The following is a 25,791-nucleotide window of genomic DNA, read 5'->3' as shown; positions in this document are numbered from 1 at the left end:
TCGCGCCTGTTGGCCCCCCTTTCCGAGCTAGCGTTGCTGATTCCTGACCACGGCTGGGGTGCCGAAAAACTGTCTTGCAAGACAGTGGCGCTCGCCAGGGGAGGGAATACGCGGGGGAAATCTAGCCCTCTGCGCGTCACGAACGTTCCCGATCATTTTCGGCTCTTTCCGGCCCCTCGTGGAGCTTCGGGTGGCCTCGGCGTTCGCGTTGCTCACCTCGGCTGTTTCCGCGTTCGGCGAGCAGCCGTTGTCCCGGCAACGCGCGGCGGCGCCTTGGTCCCGGGTAGGTGAGAGCCGCTTAGGGAAAGGGCGCTGGGGGCCGAGGGTGAGGGGTGGGAGAAGGGAGAAGTCCGATGGCCGGGAGTCTGGAGGACAGCGACAACGAAGCGGGGTCGGGGGGTGCCTCGGCGGTGGGGCCGGGAAGAGGGCTACGACCAGGCGCAAGACCGGGTCCAGCGGCCTCCTAAGTTATTTTCGTCCGGAAATCCGGTCTTGGCTGATCTCCCGCTGCCCCCTGCGGGTTGAGGTTACGAGGTGATGGCCACCTCAGGCGCGGTTCAGGTCCTACTGAGGGCTGCTTGGTCGTGCGAGCCTCTGGGGAGCTGACAGGGTGGATTGGTGGGGGACGTTGGCAGATCTCTCGGTATCCCGGGGCGGGGAGAGAACCACCCTTAGGTGAGCCGCACCGTCCCAACCAGCGATGGCTTTCCTTCGTGTACACGAGATGCAGCTCTGACCCCGCCTGTGCCCAGGCCTGGGGCCTGTGGCCTGAAGGGTGACTTCGAGGAGTGGCCACTAGTGTCTGACCCCCACGCCTGTCCAGTCAGTCTCTGTTTCTCCAATTGCTTCTGATTCCCTCGTGCAGCATCTCCAAACAGGAGAGCAACTTAAATTTAAGCTTTAGTACCACGAACCACTCAGTTGAATGATTCTTTCCCAAAAGTTTATTTTAATGGAAGCGGTAGGATGTTGGATTGTTGGAGCCAAGAGGAGTAAATTGATTAGAACAAATGAAACTTTCTTCTTTCCCCCAAAGTTCATATATATTTACCAAATGCTTTTAATGTTACAGTGATCCTCAGTTTAAGGGGAAAAAAGTTCACTTGTTTCTGAACTGATGCCATTAACAGATGTTATTGGTAATGATTTTGATAGTCATTTCTCCTTGTGTTTGCTCTGGTAACTTTATTTTTGAAATTATGCAGGTGATACTTATTCACTGTAGAAAAATGTTAAAAGTCAGGTGAAAGGAATGATAAACAATCATACATTGTATAAAAAGGGACTGATTTTTCCCTGACCTGTAACCCAATTTTGACAGCTAACAGAACATCAAGAACATCTTTCCTTGCTAAAAAATCTTCATCATTCATTGGGAACCCATTCTATGCAAAGTGTTCTTCTAGGGCCTGGGGGGTGCTCCAGCAGTCTCCTACCCTGTGGGTCAGATAATCTGATAGGGAGTGGAGGATGGTCGGTCAAGTACATACGCAGCGATGGAGAAGTACAGGGGTCTATGGTGACACTGGGCAGTAGCACCAAACAACCTAGAAGTCAAGTCCAAGAGCTCCCTGGAGGAAAGGAGTCTTCTTGAGTACCTAAAGGAGGGATGTGGAGAAGAGAGCCTCTGGAAAAGCCTCAGGCAGGAGGAAATCAGTAGCGTAAAGATCTGTTAGCACACATGCTTATTACAAAGTGATGTTTAAAGTAAAAATACAGAGAAAATCAGGTTTAAATATTTCAAGTGCTATTCTAATTTTTTCTCCATTATTAGGTAACATTTCTCATCTTGCAGAGGAATATTTTTACAAAATAAACTTGTTAAATATGAATATGAATTTCCCATAGTCCAGAATTTAGACAGTTGGTTGATTGCAACATGTTAAAACCCACTTTAAAAGGTTTTCTGTACTGTATTGAATCACCAGGTCTTTATCTAGTGTGTTTTCATTTTTAATGGCTTTGTTCGAAGTTTTGCATAGGACTTCATACTCAAAGAAAATAGAGCCCTGACCAGTGTAGAGCCCTAGGTCAGCGGTCCCCAACCTTTTTGGCACCAGAGACCTGTTTCATGGAAGGCGGGGGCGGGTGGTCGGGGCGGGATTGCCCCTGCTGCGGAGGGGGTGGGGCGGAGACTGAAGGCAGAGCTCAGGTCAGCTTACCTCGCAGCGGAATTCCGTACAAGCCATGAAATGGTACCGGTCCGCAGCCCAGGGGTCGGGGACCGCAGCCTTAAGTGATGTGTGTGTGCAGGAGACCCCTGGATCCTGTCCTTCCCCTGACTCCAGTCCCCCTGCTTCTCCAGCCAGCGCCTGGCTGCTCCGTCAGGATTCCTGAACGGGTGTTGAGCAGTTTGTGATGGTGAGAGCACAACTTCGAAAATTGTACCTTTGTTTAGTATTCAGGGTATATACTCATAAGAAAAAGGTAAACATTTGAAATGTGACTGTTCATTTGTATCCACATGCTTTCCAGCTTCCCTGAAGGGATTTCCTTCCCTGAATCCACACTGAGCTTTTGCGACTTCCTCTGATACAACTACTGTATTACTCAACAAAAGGCATAATCTGTTCCCTACAATGATAAAGGTGATATAATTTTGCAGGTGTTGAATAATTTCTTTGCGTTTCTTTTTGTTGTAGTTAAATATGCATAATACAAAATTTTTCATTTTAACCATTTTAAGTATGGCGTTCAATGGCATTGAGTACATTGATGTTGTACAACCATCAGCACCATTATCTTCAGAACTTTTTCCATGTACCTTAAACAACTGCCCCCCAAACTCACCCTCCCAGCCCCAGCAGGCACCAATCTACATTCTGTCTCTGAATTTGACTATTGTAGGTACCTTTCATAAGTGGAATGCTTGTATGCAAGTACATTATTTGTTCTGTTGTGTGTGGCTTGTTTCACTCCGCATAATGTCTAGGTTCATGCATGCTGTAATGTATCGGAATTTCATTCCTTTTTTTTATCCTCATCTGAGGACATGCTTCTTGATTTTAGAGAGAGGGGAAGTGGGGGAAGAGAGGAAGAGAAACATCAATTGGTGGCCTCTCATATGCGGCTTTATCGGGGATCGAACCCACAGCCTAGGCATGTGTCCCAACCAGGAATTGAACCCATGACCTTTCAGTTTGTGGGACGATTCTCCAACCAACTGAGCCACATCAGCCACGGTAGAATTTCATTCCTTTTTAAAGCTGAATAATATTCCATTATAAGAATATACAATACCACATTTTGTTCATTCATTCATATGTCGATAGGCATTTGGATTGTTTCTACCTTTTGGCTACTGTGAATAATGCTATGAATATTTGTGTACGAATACCTGTTCAAGTCCCTGCTTTTCTCAATTCTTTGGGTATATACCCAGCACTGGAATTGCTGAATCATGGGGAAATTCCATGTTTAATGTTTAAGGAATCACCATATTGCTTTCCAGTAGTGGCTGCACTCTTTTTCATGCCCACTAGCAATGCACGAGTGTTCCAGTTTCTCTGCATCCCCATCAATCCTTCTTATTTTCTATTTTTCTAATAATAGCCATCGTAATGGGTATGAAGTCACTCTACATATACTCTCTTCTTTACCAATTAGCTTCCCCAAACTGATTCTAGAGAATGAAAAATTGAACAGAAGTCAGACTATCATTTCATTCATCATCCTACCCCTCCCTCAAAGGTACAGTATGCACATCTTTTCCAGGAAAGAAAGAGGAAGGAAAGGAGAGAGGGTGGGAGGGAAGGAAGGAAGGAAAGAAGGAAGTTAAGTTCCTGTAATTAATGAAGTGCAACTTCTCTGCCGTTGCTGTGGGTTTGTTTTCTTGACCCTCTAACAAAGCAGTCCATCTGCCTTCTACAGCCTGAGAGTTGGAGGTGAAGAGAGCCTTGGTTTTCAAGGTTTATCAGAAATTGAGTACTAGGTTTTTCTATACATTCTCTTTTGTGAAGCAGTTTGCTTTTATTTGGTTTGAAACTTTTTTTTAAAGATTTTATTTCATTTTTAGAGAGAGGAAGGGAGGGAGAAAGGGAGAGAAACATCAAGGTGGTGTGTGGTTGGTTGCCTCTCGCATGCCCTCTGCTGGGGACCTGGCCCGCAACCCAGCCATGTGCCCTGACTCATTTGCAGGCCAGCACTCAATCCACTGAGCCACACCAGCCAGGGCTGACAATGTTTTTCTTAAAGGGGACTATAGAAATGTAAATTGTCCTTATTATGATTGGGATAAAAATCGTCAAGGATTACTCACATAGTCCAGGCAGCAAGGCTTTTCTTTGCTGTTTTGATAGCAAGAAATTTTACTGTTTTCTATCATGCTCTGGATCATTGCAAGTCTAACCCCTTGCTTTTAGTTGCGTTTTTTTTCCTGTTAGGGATCTTCTACGTGAAATTGCCTGAAATCAGTATGAAGAGGCATTGATAAGTTACTGAATATCTAATGAATATAGGTTTGTGATGTTTTTCTTTCCTAAGTCTATACACAGTCCTTTTGTTCAAAACTACAGGGCTTGGGTGTTATTTCCCCTGCAGGTTTCAACCCTGACTAGGTCTGAGTTTCATCATGGCCCTCTATTTTGACTACCGAATAGAAGCCCCAGACTCAGTTGGGTCTCCTTCCTGCATGAGTTGGCACGCTGTTCATCCATTCCTGGCAGTCGCCTCTATGGGCACAACCTCAGGAGGATGTGTGGATATATACCTGGAACAAGTAAGTACTAAGAAGCAATAATTACGACTTCACTAGATTCCAGCTCTTTCTCTATACGTGTGTGTGTGTGTGTGTGTGTGTGTGTGTGTGTGTGTGTGTATGTGTGTGGTGGAGGGGTGGGGGGTGTAAGGGTTATGGTTTGAGGTGTAAGTAGAATAGGAGGTAGGGGGCGTGTAGGATGTGTGTGGGGTATGATGTATGTCTGTGTATGTGAGTATGTAAGTTCTCACTGAGGTCTTAGCTCCCGCTATTTTAAAAGCCCTATTATGTAGATAATTCTTTTACCTCTGAGGTTTAAGTTTGGGGGCATGTTTAGAAATGTTTAAGACAGAATCCATAGTCAATTCACAGTCACAAAGCAGAAATGGTCCCTTAGCATTGTCCATCCTGATCCAGTCTCCTCTCAGCTCACATCAGCCATTTAAAATATTTAGTTTTCTGTAGCCACCATGACAAATGACGGCAAATTGCGTGGCTTAAAACAACAGAAATGTACTCTTTCCCAGTTCCTGAGGAGAGAAGTCTGAAATAAGGGACTGGCAGGGCCTTGCTCTCTCTGAAGGCTCCAGGGAGGATCTTCCATGGTTTGTCTTTGCTTCTGGTTGCCAGCAGTCCTGGTGTTCCTTGGTTTCTGCCTGCACCACTCCAGCTTCTTCCTCCATCATCATGGGGCTGTCTCCTCCACGTGCCTCCTCTTCTCTTAAGGGCACAGTCATACTGGATTAAGGCCCACCCTAACGACCTCATCTTAACTTGATCATCTGCAAAGATCCTCTTTTTAAATAAGGTCATGTCACCGGTATCAGTTGTTAGGACTTCAGCACATCTTTTTGGGAATTTGCACAATTCAACCCATAGCAAAAACTTTCTAGATGTTTCTGAAACTTTCAGTACCTGTCCCCCCGCCCCCAAAGTTCTCAGTGCAGAGCTTCACATACTTCATACTTCACAAAGAAAATCAGATTTCCCTTCCCACTTATTCTCGGCCCTTTGCAGTCTCACTGTTGACCCAGATACTTCAACCAAGCAGCTAGTCAGCAGCAATGTCTGTGTAGCCCTGTGTGCTTTTGGGCCCTTATCTTACGTCCCTCCTCCACACTGCTCCATGCTCTTGTAAAGTTCTGTGGGAAACAGGCCATGGAACTTGCAGTGGCTTTCCTTTACCCTGCTTCCTTCATCCAGCCTTCCTCTCCTTCCAAACCAGGGCTATTGTTGGCATGCCTTGAGCTTGTCTAGGCCTCTTCTCCTTCTATTTCCTCCCTCTTCCTGTGCCTGTCACTATCCATCAATGAAGAACTTACAAACCTATATCTCCAACCCACAAGTCCCCCCTGAAATATAGACTTAGAAATCCAGCTGTCCACAGGACCTCTGGTCACAGGACACAGACCTCAAACTTCACAAGTCCAAACTGAACTGAACTTTGCCCTGCCCCACACTTACCTTTGAAGGCTGAGTGTTCTCCACCCTGATGCCCAGGACAGGGGTCTGGGAATGATGGTGACCCTCCCTCCCCACCTTGTAATCCATGGCCAAGTTCACCTGGTTTATCCCCGGAGCCTCTGGCAAACTAAGCACAGCTTGCTCAGCGCAACACCTGTGTCCTGAAGGTCCTCCCCATCCCCATTCCCCACACAGGGCAGAGCCACCTTTTGGAATCATACTTGGAATCTGCCACTACTCCCACCTTCCCCACCCCGAAATTGTTCTTTAGGTAAGGACAGAAATACCTGACGTGGCCCCCAGTGCCCCCAAGGCCTGGCTCTCGTGCCTCACTTGGTGCTCCTCCCGGGCTACCTCCACACCTGGCCTTCTGGGGCCTTCCAGCGCTGCATATGCTGTGCCCTCTGCACAGGAGTGTCTCCCTTGATCTTTTTGCTCAATTACTATATTCGTCCTCCCGATGAAAGTGGCTCAGTGACACTTTCTGATGAAGTCCTTCCCTGCTTTGCTCTACACTACGGCGGAACCTTTTGGTGTCTTGCCTCCCTCGTAATTGGAGGTCTCATCTGTGACACTTACCACTCTTTCGTCCTTCCATAGATGGAAGCTCAGCCAGGGCGCCCATCTGCTCTCATGTTTGTGCAGCCCCAGCAACAAGCACAGTGTCACTCATCTTCTTTGGAAAAGGTTCCTCCCTTCTAGGAGTCAGAGAACCCTCTGATAGGTAGTACAAAATTTCCTTTAGAATAAATATTAAATTCCAAAATGATCGCAATTTTAGAAAAAATTTTAAAATTTAAAAAATTTTAAAAATACTATTACAAAACAAAGTTACTTTTTGTGTTTCTAATTGTACAAGGAAAACTTCAGGATTTCTAAATAATTATTAGATGATAATGAGGTCACAGATGTAGCAGGTAGTAACAAGATTACTAGAAAGAATCTGGTAGGAGTACTGAGAACAAATGAAATTAATCTCTGAAAACACACATATTTATACCCTAAACCTATTTCTTGAGAAAATTCTAGAAAACTCAAGAATATACAAACACATATTCCATTAGCTATCAGAGCAAAGACATCATCACACATCACATAGCCTCTGGAAGACTCCACTATACGCTGGTGAGAAAATGAAAATAAATAGGCAAATAACTTCTTAGTGTCATTCTGAAAATAACTGGCCTTGCAGACCTCTGAAGAGGCTTTGGGAATCATCTGACCACACTTTGAGAACCTTGAGGTCAACAAACTTCACCTGGCCTACCACTTGTTTTTAGAAATAAAGTTTTATTGGAATTCATTAAAACACTAGCTAGCCACTGAGCAGCTGAGAGTATGTCATACTCCTTGATACACTGGTCAGTACGGTCTGTTGTGTGTTAATCTTACACTTTCATAGCTCAGCTGGGGTAAGATTGATGTTTCTATGAAAATTAGATAGAACAGCTCCTTAATAAACAGTTCTTTATATCTTCTAGCTGATGTTGATTCCATTGATTACCCAGAAATTCTTAGAGTAGCTGCCACTCTCTGTAATATGGGATTCACCTCTTGTCTCTCATAGGGTGAGTGTGTGCCTGATACACATATTGAGAGGTCATACCAGATCACTTCTCTTTGCTGGCACCCGACGCGGCTGATACTGGCTGTTGGATGGGAGACCGGAGAAGTGATTATGTTTAATAAGCAGGACAAGGAGCAGCATGCTGTCCCCCCAACGCACACCGCTGACATCACTGTCCTCAATTGGAGCACCAATGGGAACTGCCTCCTTTCGGGGGACAGGGTAAGCAGACACCTACTGACACTGACTTCACATCTCAGCATTTCCTTGTTTGTACCTTAGGGACATGCTGGGAATGGTGTTAAAGACCAAATAATTTGAAATGTGTGGTTGCCAAATTCAGTTGATCTTGTCAGATGCCATGGCAGATTTTGTTTTATACTGGAAGCAAGGTTTGAAAATTTTATTCTACCATCCCACACCATGTAATGTCTATCATTTTTAAAATGAACTTTTCTAGATAACTACATTCATAAAGATGGGATGAATGACTCAGGTACTGTCACTTTTATGGCACCGCTAAATTACCAGCTTCCCTGAGCATACTTCTTCATTGCCTAGGAGTCCCCAATCCTGATTGTCTAGCTCAGGGATTTTTTAAACCTGCCTGATTTGCCCTTTGGGGCATTTGACAATGTTTGGAGACATGTTTTGTTGTCACAATGAAGGAGGGCTCTTCTACCTGCATTTAGTGGGTAGAGGCCAGAGATATTGCTACAAAGCCAGGACAGAGCCCCCGACAGAGAATTATTCTACACAACAGTGCTCAGGTTGAGAACCCCTGGTGTAGACCTAATTTGATTCACAAATGTACAGCAGAAATTTTACAGTGTGTTCATTTATTACATGTTTCAGGTAATACACTTGCGTGTTTCAAAATTCAAAAGGTATGAAATGGTATGTACCTTGAAAAGCCTCTCTACCCACGCCCATCAGTGTCCCCTCCTTGCTTTTTGACATCCATAGCTTCTTAAAGTCCCTCCAGAGTTTCTGCAGGTACACACAGGCACAGAAAAATGCATTCTTTCCCCAATTTCTAATTTTGCGATATTTCAAATCTTTAGAGGAGTTAAAAGACTAGTACGAGGAACGCCTATATACCCTTTACATAAATCTACTAGTTATTAACATTTTGACACATATGCTTACTCTCTTTATGTATGTATTTTCCCTGATTATTTGAGAGTTTGTCACAGATGTCATACTTCATTCACCCCTACATACTTTGCCACTGATCCCTAGAAACGAGGATATTCTCCTACATAACCACAATATACCTATATATAGTTAACACAGGAAAGCCAGCGTTGATGCAGTACTAATACCCAGTGTGCAGTCCGTATGAGAATCTTTCTAGTTGTCCCAGGAATGTCCTTTATAGCTGACTTTGTTCTATCCAGGATCCAGTCAAGGGCTGCACATCGTGTTTGGCTGTCATTTCTCTCTGTTCTACTTCAGTCAAGAACAGTTCTCCAGTCTGCCTCTCTTTCTTTTTTTCTTTTTTGCTCTTTCTTAACATTGACCTTTTTAGGAGTCCAGACTAGTTATTGTACATAATATCCGTCAGTTTAGATTTTTTTGCTTTTCTCTTTAGATTAAAGATTTTTGGCTGGAGATACCACACAGAGGATCCTGTCTCCTTATTGTCCTCTCCTTTCACATAAACAATAATACGCAATTCTGTTCTGTCTCTGTCCTTTTCATTTTACACTGTCTTGCAGATCTCTCCATTGCTAAACAGCAAACCACCTTCTTTTTTAACCTGTCCTCCATATGAGCATACTTCACCAGCCTCTGTTGATAAACACTTCATTGGTTTCCAGTCTTGCTAAACAGAGAATGACACAGCGGCTAACCTCATGCTTTTGTCATTTCATACATGTGGAAGTTTAGAGAAATTCCTAGAAGTGGGGTGGCTGAGCCTTACGGCATGTGTGTTTGTGGTTTGATGGATGTTCCCAAACACCCCACTATGGGACTTGTGTCCATTCACACCAACTCACCAACACAACTCATAAGGTGTTGTATCCAAATTCAGAATTTTGTCATGTTCTAATTTACATTTCCCCTGCTATTGACGATGAGTATCACAAGGACAGTTGACATTTTCTGTTCTGGTCTTGTCATTTGCCCATTCTTCTGTCAGTTTGTTCCCTTTTTCTGGATGATTTTTCTTCTATTTTTTTATTCACTTCCCACCTACTGACATTGCCCTGTCCCCAGATTCTGACTCTCTTGGTGATCTTTCCCTCCTCCCTGCTGTGGAATGTGCTGCAAATCCCCTATGAAAGTAGAAGAATTCAAGATCATTGAGTTTCATTATTATCCTTTGACTGTATTATGTAACAATTAACAAAGTAGATTAACTCAGGCAAGAAACTAAACTCATGTGCTGACCAAGTCCTAAGAGTCAAAATATTTAAGAACAGAAATGTCTAATCTAAGAAAATCTATACTATGCTGGTCTTAATTTAATAATGAGCTTAACTAGGAAGAGAAGTAACAATAAATGAATAAGCACTTGAATGCAGCACCGCTGAGTGCCCAGGCTTGCCTGAGGGTCTTCTCAGCTCTTTCACCAAAGACCCTGCTTTACTTAGGTTGGTTACCAGTGAAACCAACCCAGAGTAGCTGAAGCAAGAAGGTGCACTTAATGAGGCCATCAGAGTGTCCCAGGGTCTCTAGGGACAGGAGCACAGCTGACTTCAGGATTGTCTGGAACCGAGAGCGGGGTGCTGACAGACACATCTGTCTGCCAGCACTGTTCTTTTTCCATGTACTATCCTAGCGCAGTTACCTCTCTCTTTGACCCATTAGATGCATGAGACAGAATCTCTAGCTGATGAAAACAAAAGCAGTCACCTGCTCTAGTTTCAGCTCCCACCCCAGAGACCTGTCCCCTCCTCCTTCTCTCCCAAATTTAGCTCAGGCCAAGTACCCACATGTGCAGTAATCAGCAGTGGCCAGGAAGGTAGGGAGATCCTTAGAAAAGGGACATCTTGGCAGATGTTCTGTGAAGTAAACTTTAGCAGTTACATCAGTAAAGACATGGGGAAAATGTTACATGGACCAGGTCTTGTTTTCCCATATACTTTTGCAGAGCCAAGGATAGGATCCAGTAAAATCACACATGACAAAGGGCAAGTCAGCTCTTACTGTCATAATAAATTATTAGAAAACCTAGAAGGATGGCTCATACTTTGAAGTGGCAGTAGATCCACACTTGAATCTAGAACATTCTTAACTTCACATCAGCTCCTTCATTCATTAAACTCTTGCTCTTCAAAAATAGGACTAATTTCTCATTAGTGATAACTTTTTTTTAGAGCATTTCTGTATAAAATTACAGTGAATGAAGTAACTTAGAAGGAATGACAGCAAAGAGAAAGCTCTGAACACGCCCTGTGGGAGTAGTGAGAGGTGCAAACAACATTTAGGGTTGGGATCGGGGGACAAGGCTGCCACAAAGGAGATGAGACACCTCGGAGTTCGCCTCTAAATCTCCACTTTGTGTTGCATTTCTAGCTGGTGAGCCAGAACCTGAGACAGAACACGTCTGACTCATTGCATCCTTCGGAGTCCATGGAAATTTAACTTGTGATTGGGGTGCATTTGTCCTTCTGTCAAAACAAGGCCTGTGTGATCACATGAAATCACTGCTGCTGGGGGTGCAAGGGCTCTGAACAACTTCTTCCTCAAAACAACAGTCTAGAATTCTGGACATGCTAATTATGTCCTGATTGTATTCCGGAACCGAGTGGATTGCCAGTTAGAAGCTTTGTATGCTAATGAAGATCTGTATAAAGTCAATAATCATGTTAAAAAAATAAGTACTTGATGATTGCACTTGAAGGGCAGAGGAGAGAGACTACAGATGTTTTGTATGCACAAAACACCATCAGACACACAGGATCCCACAGTATAGTTCTGTGGGGAGAAGGCTGGGTGGCAGGGGAGGGAAACATTTTCGTTTTCTAGCCTAGTCTTTTTCACTATGCAAGCATCATTTTGAAAAGAATTACTAAACACAAAGGACCCAATGATGACCTTATTCTTCATAAAGCTGGCAAAGTCAAATAGAATTAGTTTGATGATATATACTATTCATATTATATGTATATATACACACTCATGTTGCATACTATTTTCAATCTTACATAATGTTTTTAGATATTTACTGTATAAGTTGCTTTTGAAGCCAACCTCATTGGAAAATCATATTCCAATATACAATAAAGTGATGTTACCCAGCATGTGAGGATATTGGATTCAATGCTATTTGAAAGCAGGCTGGGAGGAAGAGTGTACTGTGCACTAAAACGTCCACTGACCTTGAGCAGGAAACATGCCTTGAGGAATGCCCAGGCATCAGAGCAAATGTACTTTGCAGACAGATTCAGATGGAAATACTGCCATTTGGCAAAGCTAAGTTCTCATCCCTGGTCATGGAGCCTCCTGGACCTGTTATAATGGAATTGTCTCCTTCTTGCTGCCTTGAAATTCTCTCACACTCATCTATGCTGTTAATTTAGACTTTGATGGTTTTAAAATTGAACATACACCTAACACCCAGATCCTGGATTCTATTGGTTTCCTCCAATATAAGGAACCAGGGCTCCTTGGTAGCTGAATCTAGGATTGGAGCAGGACAGCGAGCCCAGAGAATCTGTAGTGACTGGAAGTAAGAAAGTACCGTAAAACCCACCAAGATAGAGTGTGGAGCCAGTCGAAAGAGCTCTCAATGGCTGAAGCTGGAAAAATTGAAGCAAGAAAGTAGTATTGGATCATAACTCAAAGTAGATAATAAATATCCACAGGTCCATACTGATATAAACCTATGATCGAATAAATAATAGTGAGGAAGAGGTAAATCTCCTGTGCTGAAGAATCCTAAATTATTCATGTAGATTTTTCCTGCTCTCCTGTACAGAGGGGAAAGGGGGAAAAAAGACCTGAACAGTGGAGACACCTTACAAACATGACTTAGTCAGAAGATCCAGGTCAGTGTCACAGAGATAAGACATGTCAATGGCATGGACCCCAGATATGATGAGAAGAGCACTTTATATATAAGTACTTCTCCCAAAACCCACAACCCCGGTCAATGATGAGAAAAATAGACAAATCTCAGTGGAGGGGTTCTACAAAACCCCTTAATATACCTCAAAACTATCAAGACCATCAAAGACAGGAGAGACTAAGACATGGTTTCAGCTGAGAGTAGCCAAAGAAGATGTGATGACCAAATGTCACATGGGTCCTGATGGGCTCCTGGGACAGGAAGAGGGCATTAGGGAGGAACTGAGGAAAGTGAATAAAGACTGGTTAATGTATCAATATTGGCTTGAGAGGTCTTAATTCTCAGAATTATACTACACTTATGTAAGATCCAAGAATAGGAGAAACTAGGTGGGGGTATGGGATTTCTCAGAACTATTTTCACAACTTTTCCGTAAATCTGAATCTGTTTTAAAAATATAAGTTTGTTTTAACAACGGAAAATATGACAGTTGTTGTCTCCAGAGGGTAAGGGTTGGATGGGGCACAAAGAAAAGTTTCTTGCCTTCGTTGAATACTTTTGAATTGTTTGCATTCTTCATGGAGCACATGTAGTAATTTTGTTTTTTGGTTTTTTTTAAAAAAAGGAATAAGTGTAAGTTCTATTGCACAGTGGAGGTCTTGCCTTCCACCAGTCACTCAATAAGAATGCATTTCCTCCACATGTGATGTTGGATTTTCCAGCTTGGTGTCCTGCTCTTATGGAGGTTGGATCAAAGGGGCCGAGTACAAGGGACACCCCTGCTCAAACATGAATACGGAAAACACCTGACTCACTGCATCTTCCGGCTCCCCCCTCCTGGCGAGTAAGTATGAGCTTACACGGTGGCCTTGAGTTTAAATCCTTGGGGGGGTGGGGATGGGCTGAGATATGGTGCCTCCTGATACTGGAGGGGTCAAAGCAATGAGCCACTCTCAGCACATCTGTAATGACAGCACTTTCCTATGCGGAGTAGCAAGAAATCTGACTTCCTGGGTCATGTTTGCTTTCAGGGACCTTGTTCAGTTGGCTAAGGCAGCTGTGAGTGGTGATGAGAAAGCTCTGGACATGTTTAACTGGAGGAAAAGCGGCTTTGGAAGTCTCTTGAAAATGGGATCTCAAGAGGGACTGTCATTCTTTGTCAGCCTGATGGATGGTGAGAAACTTAGTTTGAGAGTCTAGGACACTGAATTTTAGGGGTGTCTAGTAAGGATTTTAAACAAATAGATGGTGTTTCTGCCTAAAATAACAGGCAGTATGAATGCTAATCTTAGAGTGATACATTAGCCAGCTTTATATAGTTATTTATCCAGTATTCAAAGAATGGCTTCACTTGGTTCTGATTAGAGACAAATTGAGCATTATTTGTATTTGAAGGGTTTTCATGTGGAAGTTGTCTGTCAGCAATTATATCCTGACTGCTTATTGTGTGCACAGCACAGCCAAATTGACAGTCTTGAAAAGGTGCTTTTGTTGCACTCCTTTTATTCAGGCTATACAACTGTGAAGCACCTCTTAAGTGTCAGGTACTTGACTGAGCTTGGGGAATCAAGCACGAGCAGGATGGGTGGGTTTTTCTTCCAGCCCGCAGCCCCCAACCAGCTCTTGTGGGTGGTCCACATTAAGTGCAACCTGTCTTAATTTTAACACAACTCCCCTTTAGTGTAAATAGTGAAATAGGCTGCCCCAGTGGCAGCTGATAAATGCAATATAAAGAGGAAAATAGAGTCTTTCACATTTACATGAGACATTCACAAGTGTTTCTGCTGTAAGAAAAGCCAAGGAAGTGAGGCTTATACAAAGGTGATGAGGTTTGAGGAAGCTGTGCCACCACAACAGGAAGAAGACAGCAGATGATAGCTGGAAGGGGCTGGGGGCTTTTGAGATACCTTTCATTTCAGTGGGTAAAGAAACGGTGCAGAGGGAATTTGAGGAGGTCCCAGAAGGGGCATGGAAGGAGCCCGGTGCAGTGGAGGTGCGGGGGAGAGGAAATGCTAGTGCAAAGGACCCTTAGGAAGGGAGTTGAAAAGATGACGTGGGGGCACAGGCTGGATAGCTCAGTTGTTTAGTGTGTTGTCCCGATATGCCAAGGTTGTAGGTTTGATTCCAGGTGGGGGCACATAGAAGAATTAACCAATAAATGTATAAATAAGTGGATAACAAATAGATTTCTCTCCCCATTTCTCTCTCTCTCTCTCTCTCTCTCTCTCTCCCTCTCCATCTCTTTCTCCCCCCTCCCTAAAATCAATAAATTAAAAAAGAAGAAAAGATGATGTAGGAAGAGATGTGCAAAGGAAAAGATGTTGGCAACTGGGAGGGGGTATGTAGTATGTGTCAGTCCTTCCTCGCCCTAGATAGCTGTGGGCTTCAAAGGCAAATTGTCCAATACCTGTGTGCCTCAGTTTCCTGACATGTAAAACAGGCATAGTGATAGTAAGAGTAACTGCCATGAGAGCTCGCTAGAAACGTTAGTTAATACCCATGTAAGTGCCTAACACTGAGCCTGCCATAAATATGTGCTGAGGAGATGCTCGTTATTGTTTCAGTTAGCCTCTAGAGAACCTCAAACTTTGCAGTTATAAATAAGAATTCAAGTTATCCATTAGGAATAAGATTAGAGGAGACCAGAAGGGTGAGGAGACTCCAGAGAGCAACAGCAACGAATTGGATTCCTGAGAGTTTGCAGGAGGTTCCACCCACTAAGTTCAGAAGCCTAAAAATGGAACCAAGAGGTTGGCAAGTGGTTCCAGGCTGGATAGGCTCTGCGGCTTAGACAAGGCAAAATGGACAGTCAGGCATGCACAGAACAGGGGAGAGGGCCTGGGGGCTACAGGAGGTCACAAACAGAGCCTCAGTGCAGGGGCGATAGATGCACACCTCATGTTAGGGGACCAAGGGGAACAAAGTTGTGAGGCTGGGGAGTCAGGTGGGTCATCCATGTGAATGTTAGAGTCCTCCAAGGTTAGTGGTGGTGTAGGTAGAATTGGCAGAGGCAGCAGGAATCGAGGCTGAACTAAACCAGTAAGATGGGGCTTATTCAGAGACGGCAGCCTGTGAGGTTATGTGCAAATGTATTTAAAATATTTAAAATAAGATGTTTATTTTGAGAATGCCCCTAAGTAGATATAAATGGCTGCTGGTGTCAAACTGCCTGATGACTGTCCCCTTTGCCCTCAGGGACAGTGCACTACGTGGACGAGAAAGGCAAGACCACTCAGGCGGCATCCACAAACAGCTCCATCCAAATGCTGTTCTACATCGAGAAGAGGGAGGCACTGGTGGTAGTCACAGAGAACCTGCTGCTGTCCCTGTACTTGGTGACTCCTGAGGGCAAAGCAGAAGAAATGATGAAGGTGGGCAGAGGAGCAGGGTTCAGGCTGGGTTTTCCTGATCTGATTAACCACCCTTTCTAATTCCTTAGCAAATTTGTTTCAGGGCCCCTAACAGAGCTGCTTAGTACAACTATGTCTTATACGACGTTCAGTTCAAGGTGAGGGAAACTGAGAGTGAAGGGGATTTTTCTAGTGCCAGTGGACAGACAGGATGAGAGTTAAGGCTGTGCCCTCCATGACTGATTAACTGGAAGCCTATAGACCTGGGTGTGACAGAATAACTACTCACTTAGCCCATTCAACTTCCACAATGGAATCAGGTAGGGAGGGACATTACCCTGCTTTCCTGCTATGTGCAGACAAGGCATGGCGAGGGCTCACTTGCCGTTGAGAGCCTTGGAGATTTTTCCCTCACGTGCGTTCTATCACAACTGCCCCTGAGGCACACGTGCATGTTGTTTCACCTAAGGGGTATAAATGATAGTCACTGTTCTTGAGTAGCAGATGTTTCACTACGGCTACTGAGACCCACCTCTGTGCCTTTGATGATGACTCATGGCGTGTGCTCTGGGCCCTCAGCACCAGGAGTATACCACCTGTCCTTGTGTCAGATTCTGCCCATTGCTGCCGCCTCCTAGTTTCATGGTTTATAGCAGAGGAATCCATATTCCTTGGAGAACTCTGAACTTTCCCTGAAAACACTCTTATAGATTATGGAGTGGGTTGATTTTTTGTAAATCCACCTTTTTTGGTCATTTATGTATACTCTAGCACAGCAGTTGAAAACATGATCACTGAATCACATGGACCTGGGTTCAAATTTTTTTGAGCCACTCACCAGCTGGTGGGCTCTGGACAGGTTTGTTCTCTGCAAAACAGTGTGACACCTGCCTTGGAGAGCAGAGTGGTGCCTGAATTTGTCTCAGCTTGGTAGTCACTCTAGAACTGAACCCTCTATGTGCCATGCGCTGGGCAGATGCTATTATTAACCATTTGATGTGCAAGAGTAATTGTCAGCTTTGGCTTGTGCATCCTGGAAAGCTAGGAGTGCCTTTCCAACTGTCCACATTCACCCCACACTTTCTCTATTGGTGAGTCTCCAGGAAGTCACTGCAGACCAGAGATTCCAGACTCTCGAATGGGGACACACAGTCTTGGCAAAACGATATGCTTCTTTTGGGTTGTTTTTCATTTTACAGGTAAAGTTGAGTGGGAAAACGGGTCACCAGGCAGACATCGCTTTGATTGACGGCAGTCTTCTGGTGACTGCCACTGGGGAAGCAGCCCTCAGGTGAGATCTGACACTCCAGGGATTGCGTGATCAAAAGTCAGTCACAAATTCTGGATAGTTTTCACAAATCAGACACACCTATGTAAGTGCTCCAAGGTCAAAGAACAGAACATATTAGAGACCCCAGGCATCTCTGCTCCTCACTTCAGGGTGGAACTACCCTGATGTCTGCCTGTGGAGTCCCCTAGCCTGGTTTTTGTGAGCTTGGTATAGACAGAATCACATGTTCAGTTCTCTTGCTTCTCACTGCTGTAGCTCCGTGTGATACTGGGGGTTCTCATGGTTGCAGTTCCTGGCAATTGCTTTGTTCTCATTGCAACCTGGTTTCACACATGGACCCTCTTTTATTAATAGCTGTTCCCTTTGATTATGAACAGGACACCAAGTAGATATAAATGTAATGATGGCCTGCTTTTAATATCACAGTCCAAAGGGCCATGACTCTTTCCTGATTTTTACAGTTGAGTCTGCAAGTTGGACAAGCCCCTGAGAGGTGAAGGCAGTACACTGACCAAGTTGCCCTAGTGGGCTTTCTTTTTTCTCTTGCAGATTCTGGGATTTAGAACAAGGAGAGAATTATGTACTAAGTCCAGACGAGAAGTTCGGTTTTGAAAAAGGAGAGAATATAAACTGTGTTTCGTACTGTAAAAGCAAAGGTGAGATTTCTGGGGCTGGCATAAGGGAGAAAGAGAACCAACCTCCAGCTTTGCCCTTTTGGCTGCAAAATGATGATGGTGGCTATTCAAAGACTGGTAACTCAGTTATAACTATTTCAGGTCATTTGGATAAAGTCAGTCAAGACAGAAAGTAACCATAAAGCCTTTTATCCCACAGGAAGGTCAAGAGTTTGGTCAAAAGTGTGACCAGCGTGGCTGTATGCAATTAATCTCCATTCTCCCCCGAAACGCCAAGAAAAAGAAAGTGTGGGAAAATTTAGAAATATACGAGGTCTGTCTAGAATGTATCCAGACATGTAATATGAAAAATAGAGATATTCACTGAAGAAGGTAGACAATACAAGAAATATTGTACATAGAACAATGACACTTAAGTCCCCTTCAAAGTAGACACCTTGGAACCTCACACAGTTCTCCCAGTCGCCATCAGCTGCCCCGTTGTATTTTCCTGAATCTCATCGATGGTCTGAAATGTCTTCCTTTTCAAAGGTGATTTTAGTTTTGGGAAAAGCCAGAAGTTACAGGGCATCAAATTTGGGCTGTAGGGGGGCTGAGTCACCTAGGTGATTTGATATTTTGCAAAAAAATCTCTGCAGGAGACGTGATGTGTGCGTAGGCACATTGTGTGATGAAGCTGCCAGTTACCAGTTGCCCAAAGCTATGGCCTTCTGAACCATCCGAATAGTTTCTGTGGAAGAATATTCAAGCTTAATGCAAAATTTGATGCAGGTTCATTGCTCTACTCGTTCAGGCATTTTGAATGCAATGGCCACACAGTACACATGCTCACTCAATAGCATCTACCACCCCCACTGACTAGTACAGTGAAATCATTGTTCATACATATGCATTCCAGTCCACTCTCCTTGGCTATCAGGCTACATCGATATCCTGCAAACCATTCTCATTACATTAACAATAGCTGGAGTTTTTCTGGACAGACCTCATATATATGTATGTGTAAATGTGCGTATGTATGTGTATATGTATACACACAGAAAGAAGAGGAGATGAGCCATGGTGGCATTTATTTTGTGCCTACTGAGAGCTGAGTGCTATTCCAGCATTGAGAAAGCAGATTAAATAGGCAGATAGGTCTCTTCTGTCATGGAGAAAGAGAACCAGCACCAAAATCCCCACCGACCACATGTGCACTTGGACACACTATATCACTAGGTAGTCATTCGTTTCTTCAAAGGAAGATACAGCAAGTGAGGGCTGGAGAGTTACTGGGCAGAGGGCTGATGGACTGATATTTCAGAGAGGACAGTCAGAGAAAGGAGTTGCTGCTATTCTTAACGCTTTTCACGTCAGTGACTATGAACTCTGTTTTTACCTGTAGGACTTCTGGCAGCAGGTACTGATAAAGGGCGAGTTTCCATGTGGAGAAAAGTGCCAGGCCCCCACAGCAGCCGAGGAGTGGAGGGAAAAGACAGGTGGATCCTTCAAACCCCTACTGAGCTTGAAGGAAACATCACGCAGATAGAGGTATGACTCAACCAGGGCATCAGAGGTACTTGTTTTGTGCCCTGCAAAAGTGGAGGAAGTAATTGACTTTGAACCTATTTTTTAAGTTAGTCAACTTAAAATGCTATATAAAAATAAAGGCCTTTTGGAGTTCGGAATTGTAAATAAGGATTGTGGATGTAGTAATCTATGAGTATATCTATTTTCTCTACCTACCCATCCCTTTATCTCTATCTTCCTTCCATCTATCTGTCTATCTATCTATCGATTGATTGATCAATCGATCAATCGTTAAAACCAGCTTTATTGCCATGGCTGGTGTGGCTCAATGGATTGAGTACTAGCCAGTGAACCAAAGGGTTCGCTGCTTTGATCCCCAGTCAGGGCACATGCCTCAGTTGCAGGCCAGGTCCCCAGTAGGGGGTGTGCAAGAGTTAACCACACATTGATGTTTCTCCCTCTTTCTCCTTCCCTTCCCCTCGCTCTAAAAATAAATAAATAAAATCTTCAAAGAATGTTTTAAAAAACAGCTTTATTGGGATACATAACATACCAAATGGTTTTTAGTATATTCACAATTTTACAACCATCACAATAAATTTTAGAACAGTTTCATCACCCCAGAAAGAAACCTCATACCCATTGGCAGTCATTCCCTATTTCTCCCTCCCCAGCCCTATACAACCACTAATCTACTTTCAGTCTTTATGAATTTGCCTGTTCTGGACACTTCAGTGGAATCATGCACAATATGCATGAATATGAGAGTTCTTTCACTGAGCATTATGTTTTCAAGTTTCATCCATATTGTGGCATCTGTCAGTATTCCCTCCCTGTTTATGGCTGAGTAATAGTTCACTATCTGAATACATTACCTTTTGTTACCCTTTCATCCACTGATGGACACTGGGGTTTTTCTGCTTTTGGACTGTTATGAATAATGCTGCTGTGAACATTGGCATACAAATTTTTGTGTTGCTGTATGTTTTAATTTCTACTGGGCACTTGGATCTTTTTTATTTATAATTTCTGTCTCTTTATTGATAGTCTCTGCTTGGTGAGACATTATATCACACCTTCCTATACTTCTTTAAGTCTGATTTCGTACAGTTCTTTGAGTATATTTATAATGGCTACATTGGAGTCTTTAAGTCCAACATCTGGGCCCTCTGGTGGCAGTTACTGTTGCCTGGCGTTTTCCTTGTGTGTGAGTCATATTCTTTTGTTTTGCATGCCACTTAATTTTTTGTTGCAGACTAGACATTACAGTTAAAATATTGTGTCACCTCTGGAATACTGACCGTCCTGTTCCACTCACTTCAATGGCTCGTTGCTGCCGTTCGCATGTCTGTTTACAGAGTGGCCAGGTGGGCCCCTGTGGTGATGCCTCCTTCCCCTCCAGTGTGAAGCCTTTGGCATTGCTCCTCAGAGGGACCATAGTTACCCCCAGGGACACCAGTGGTTTTAGGGGGGCTTTCCTTGACTATTTTTTCCCTGATCTCTGTTAAGCTTTCTGCTTCTGTCTAGTGTCACAGACTGTGTTAGGTACCCCCAGTTGATAGCTTTATTATTTTCTCCAATACCATGGAACACCAATGGCTCCACAGTCAGGTCCAGTGAAATTTGGGTAGGGTTGGTCTTTGACTTCTGTGTCTGAGGTTTGTTATCTTCCCTAGGCTCCTCCTACGTGCCTCCTTCCCTGTTGCTCTCGGGTAAACTCTCCAGCCTGCTGCTGAGCTCGCCGTTCTCATGAAGCTACCAGCCTCCTCTAAATACTTATCACAAAAACACCTTCACCGTTTTCAAGAGTGTCCTTAGGTTTAAATGTACCCACATTACAGTTCAAATGAAGTCACTTCCTTTGGGGAGTGGTTCAGAGCTCTCTGATCTTATTGACAGCCTCTCCCTTGGGGAAAAAAATCTTAGCCTTTCAGAGGTTGGGAATGGGGACGGTGACCAGGTTCTCTCTAATGACACCATGCTTTATGAGCATGGAGCTGGGTGCAGTAGCCTCTGGTCTTCTCAGATTGCCTCTCCCAGCATGGGGCCTGTGAGCAGGGGATGATAGAAGGAGGGAGACCTTGCCTCTCTGCCCCACTCACCTGGAATTGGCGTCTATAACCCAGAGCCAGGGGAATGAGATATGCTGGCAGTTGGCCACTCCCAGAGGCATGCTGTAGCCCTCAGCTGGGAGCTGGAGGAGAAGGAGCCCCCTTCTCGTCCACTCAGTGGAGCTTCAGTTATACTGAGCCGGAGGACAGGAGGAGGGGAACAGAGTAACTCAGGTGCTACAGACTCCGCTCTTCTTACCAGAATTAGTAGACTTCCTTGAATAAAGGTTTCTTAATTTGTTTTAAGCCCAATTTCCAAAGAATTAGATTTTTTTCCCATAATTTTTACCAGTTATGCCTGTGCTGTCCTCAGGGCTCCTCACCCTGCCATCCTGGAAGTTGTCTCTCAGATCTACTCCATGTTAATCTCTTAAATTAAAATTTACTTAATCCTATACTACTCTGGAAAGGAAAACTTATGTAGTAAATAGTTTAGGGATACCTTATAGCACTTTTGGGACTTGCTTTCAGATCCTCTCCTCAGTCCATATATAAAAATAGTGTATAGATGAATTAACAAGTTAAATATTTTACAAAATATTAGGACAGAATAACTAGCTAAAAATAGCATAGAATATTATCAGACCTGTAGAGAAAATATAACTTTCTTGGATTTGAAGTAAAAAAAGTAGTTGCAAAGCAAAGATTAACAAATTTGAGCACATAAAAACTTATTTCAAACTGGGCAATGGAGAACATGACTAGACTTGAAGGAAAATCCGAGTTCTAAAACACTGCATTTCTCGATTCTCAATGATAACTGTTTTTGTTTTTTAATATGATATTGACATGCAACTCTTGTTTTTACTTTTCTGTGGGAGGAGGGAATCTTTACACAGATATTTTTAAAATGTATGGCTTATTTTAATGGTATCTTAGAATAAACAACATGAAGAAAACTGATATTTATAGAAAAATATTAAGTGGACTCTCTCTGAGGCACGCCCACCCTTTCTTTCCTCTCAGACGTGCATCTTTACTTTTCTCTCCTAAACTCTAAGGGTCTCCATGAGACTTGCAACCAGGGAAGCAATGGACAATGGGAGCTCATCCCAGGCTAAGCCCCTGAACATGCCTCCAAGGCCCCTTTTTCTCTGACTTTTCAGTGAGCTAACAGCAGCCCACATTGCCTCACTTCTGTCACTTGACTTTTACTTCTTAGTGAATCAACACAGCCTGGTGTGGCTCACTTCTTTTCTGTAACATTTCTAGGGAGCAAAAGCAGAACACTGCCTACGCTCTCTCCTGTTGCTTCTGTTATCCTAAGCCCTTCTTTTGTTTCACTGTCCCCAGCTTTAATAAACATACTCTCAAAATCAAACAAGAAAAAGAAAAATACTAAGAACTTTAATGGAAAAAACGATGAAGATAATTTACCTAAGAATAGTTAATAGAATACATAAAAAATACATGGAGCCACACTGGTAATGAAAGAAATGCCATTTAAAATTATAGTACAAGCCATACTAACTTTCTTAAAAGGACATAAAAGAAAACTGAGTAAACATTAGATATTTGTTCTTCAAAGAGAAGCCTCAACCTCGTAAAGGTATCATTTCTTCCCAAATGTACAAAATAAAAAAATGTGTACATACAGTAAAAATAATTACTTTTTTTTTCTGGGAGAATTCAACACAGTAATTCTTAACTCATCTGGGAGAGCAGGTAGCCAAGGAAAAAATTCATAAACAATCAAAACATTTCTGCATACTTTACCAGAATATATCTCAAAACTATAGCAATTAAAACATTGGTTACTCAGGAGTGGATAAATATATCAGTGTAATGGATTAGGAAATCCATGTACAGATTCGTATAGATTTGGAAGTTTAGTATGAAATTATGAATGTGCCATTTCATATCACCAGAGGAAAGCTGAATAATTTAATCACTGTTAGGTTTGCTATGAATTCTTAAAAATAAATATCCCTAAATGTAGAAGATGTTCAGTCAGCCAGAACAGACACAAGCTAGAACAGCCATATAAGTACCCACTGCATCACAACTCTGAGTATCAGTATTTTAAAAATTTTTTACAAAGTATACATGTTATACTTATAAAATTTTTTAAATAACTTTTAAAAAATTTTATTTATTTACTTTTAGAGAGAGGCGAAGAAAGGGAGAAAGAGAGAGAAACATCAATGTGTAGAAGAAACATCTGTTGGCTGCCTCTCTCACATGCCCCCAACCGGGGACTGGGCCTGGAACCTAGGCATGTGCCCTGACCGGGAATTGAACCTGCAACCTTTCAGTTTGCAGGACGATGTCCAATCAACTGAGTTACACTGGTCAGGGCTTAAAATAATTTAACAACAAGAAGAAATAGTGCTTGGAAATTGTTTATGAATTCTCATTATGTATAGTGTTTTCTTGACTCTATATCTTCTTTGTTCACACTTTTGGTTCTTTCTCTCCAACATGGAAATGAAGTGGGGCTCCAGGAAGAACCTTCTGGCAGTGAACAACCTCAGCTCTGTGGTGATCCTCAGTGAACAGGCCATGTCATCGCACTTCCACCAGCAGGTGGCCGTGGTACAGATTTCCCCAAGCTTACTCAGTGTGTCCTTCCTGTCCACGGGGGTGACACACAGCCTGCGCACAGACATGCACATCAGCGGGGTGTTCGTTACCAAGGTAACTGCGAGGGTGACCCATGAGGTCATTTGGGGGTTTGGGGGTCTTTAATGTAGGCAAGAGACCTGGTCAATTGTAGGATCATTCAAGAAGGTATGGGGCCCAGATCACCGGTTGCTTTTTCATTTCCATAATTCTTTTTAGGATGCTGTTGCTGTCTGGAATGGAAAACAGGTGGTGATCTTTGAGCCTTCTGGAACCACGTTACGAAATGCAGGTGGAAATCTCCATTCCCCCTCCCCCCAGCAGAAGGGACTCATAGCACCCTCCTTTATTTTCCCACCATCTAACAAGAGGGTGGGCTGGTACTGTGGTGTGGGCAGAGGGCTGGCACAGGGCCATGGGAGACCCTCATATCAGTTCTCATGCCTGTGCCTATGTTTCCAGAGTCAGTGCTGCAGCCCTGGCCCTGAGCTGCCAGAGCCTCTCAGACCTCCTGGGCCTCACCCTATTGAAGCCCGACATGGTGGCTGAGAAGTGCAGCTGGATCTGGAGCCAGCAAGCCCTTCGGGGCTCCAGGACAATAAAGCAATTCAAATAAGCCTGCATGCGGGGGTTGCTATGCACCCAACTTATGAATTGGTTCCAGACCACATAGAGCAGCGAGCCCATGGCATCTTGACCAAAACCAGCCTATGTCTGGATCATCAGAAATGCTTTATCATTCCCAAACACCTCTCTGTCCCATCAATCTCTCTTGCTCTTTGTTTTACTGGACTGCCGTTATCCTTCACTCTTCAGCACATGCCTATATGAATTTCCCCAGGCTGCACAAACTGAATGGCTTAAACAGAAATTTATTCCCTCACAGTCATAGAGGTCAGAAGTCCAAAATCATTTCCACCAGGCCAAAATCAAGGCGTCAACAAGGTCACACTCCCTCCAGAGCTCTAGGGAAGAATGTGTTTCTTGCTGCTTCGAGCTTTTGGTGACCGTTGGCAATCCTTGCCTTGGGCTCTCAGCATTCCAGTCTTGGCCTCCATTGTCACATTGTCCTTCTCTGAAATCCACCTCCCTCTTTAGAGTGACACTTTTTATTGCACTTAGGGCCCACCTGGATAATACAGGATAATCTCCCCATCACAAGACCTTAATATCTTTGGCCATATAAACTAATATTCACAGGTTCTAGGGAATAGGACATGATACCTTTAGGGGATAGCTTCCAACCTACACAATGACCACCAAGATGGGCTCCTCACCTAGCTCACTTTTTAGCTTCATCCATTCTGACCTCTGTCCTCTCATCTCAAAGGAAGACTTGCCATTGCACTTTCCAAGGATGATCCCTCCATGTGTTTTTAAACACGTCACACCTCTCTGGGAATGTTTCTGCTGCTGGTTATCACTTCTCTCTCTCATATTATTCTCTGTTTTTCTTTTTCTTTAATGCTTTGTGGACTGAAGTTCTAACACTTTTTTTTGCTCTGCATTGTATTGTGCTTGTAAATCACGTCTTTTCCTCTCTTCTAGTGTAGACCGCCCCCCCTAGGGACAAGGATGAACTTACC

At 43.6% G+C, this 25,791-nt stretch overlaps 1 protein-coding gene across 1 annotated transcript in view; it reads left to right on the top strand.

The window, feature by feature from the left end:
• The first annotated feature begins 228 nt into the window (after nucleotides 1-228).
• IFT140 (intraflagellar transport 140) overlaps nucleotides 229-25,791 on the top strand; it is a 90,031-nt gene continuing 64,468 nt past the window's right edge. Inside the window, exons 1-11 of the mRNA XM_054589364.1 lie at nucleotides 229-283; nucleotides 4,540-4,717; nucleotides 7,728-7,949; nucleotides 13,470-13,591; nucleotides 13,779-13,921; nucleotides 15,943-16,118; nucleotides 17,297-17,388; nucleotides 17,938-18,044; nucleotides 19,408-19,553; nucleotides 24,077-24,280; nucleotides 24,425-24,497. Coding sequence (XP_054445339.1) covers nucleotides 4,571-4,717; nucleotides 7,728-7,949; nucleotides 13,470-13,591; nucleotides 13,779-13,921; nucleotides 15,943-16,118; nucleotides 17,297-17,388; nucleotides 17,938-18,044; nucleotides 19,408-19,553; nucleotides 24,077-24,280; nucleotides 24,425-24,497 — 1,432 coding nt within the window. The 5' untranslated portion in view covers nucleotides 229-283; nucleotides 4,540-4,570. The remainder of the gene's footprint in view (nucleotides 284-4,539; nucleotides 4,718-7,727; nucleotides 7,950-13,469; nucleotides 13,592-13,778; nucleotides 13,922-15,942; nucleotides 16,119-17,296; nucleotides 17,389-17,937; nucleotides 18,045-19,407; nucleotides 19,554-24,076; nucleotides 24,281-24,424; nucleotides 24,498-25,791) is intronic.

Source organism: Pteronotus mesoamericanus, unplaced genomic scaffold, assembly GCF_021234165.1.
Source record: "Pteronotus mesoamericanus isolate MK-2021 breed Mesoamerican mustached bat unplaced genomic scaffold, CSHL_Meso_final scaffold_167, whole genome shotgun sequence".
NCBI classification, from domain to species: domain Eukaryota; kingdom Metazoa; phylum Chordata; class Mammalia; order Chiroptera; family Mormoopidae; genus Pteronotus; species Pteronotus mesoamericanus.
Note: the sequence above shows the minus strand (reverse complement) of the source record. Positions and strands in the feature narration are given on the sequence as shown.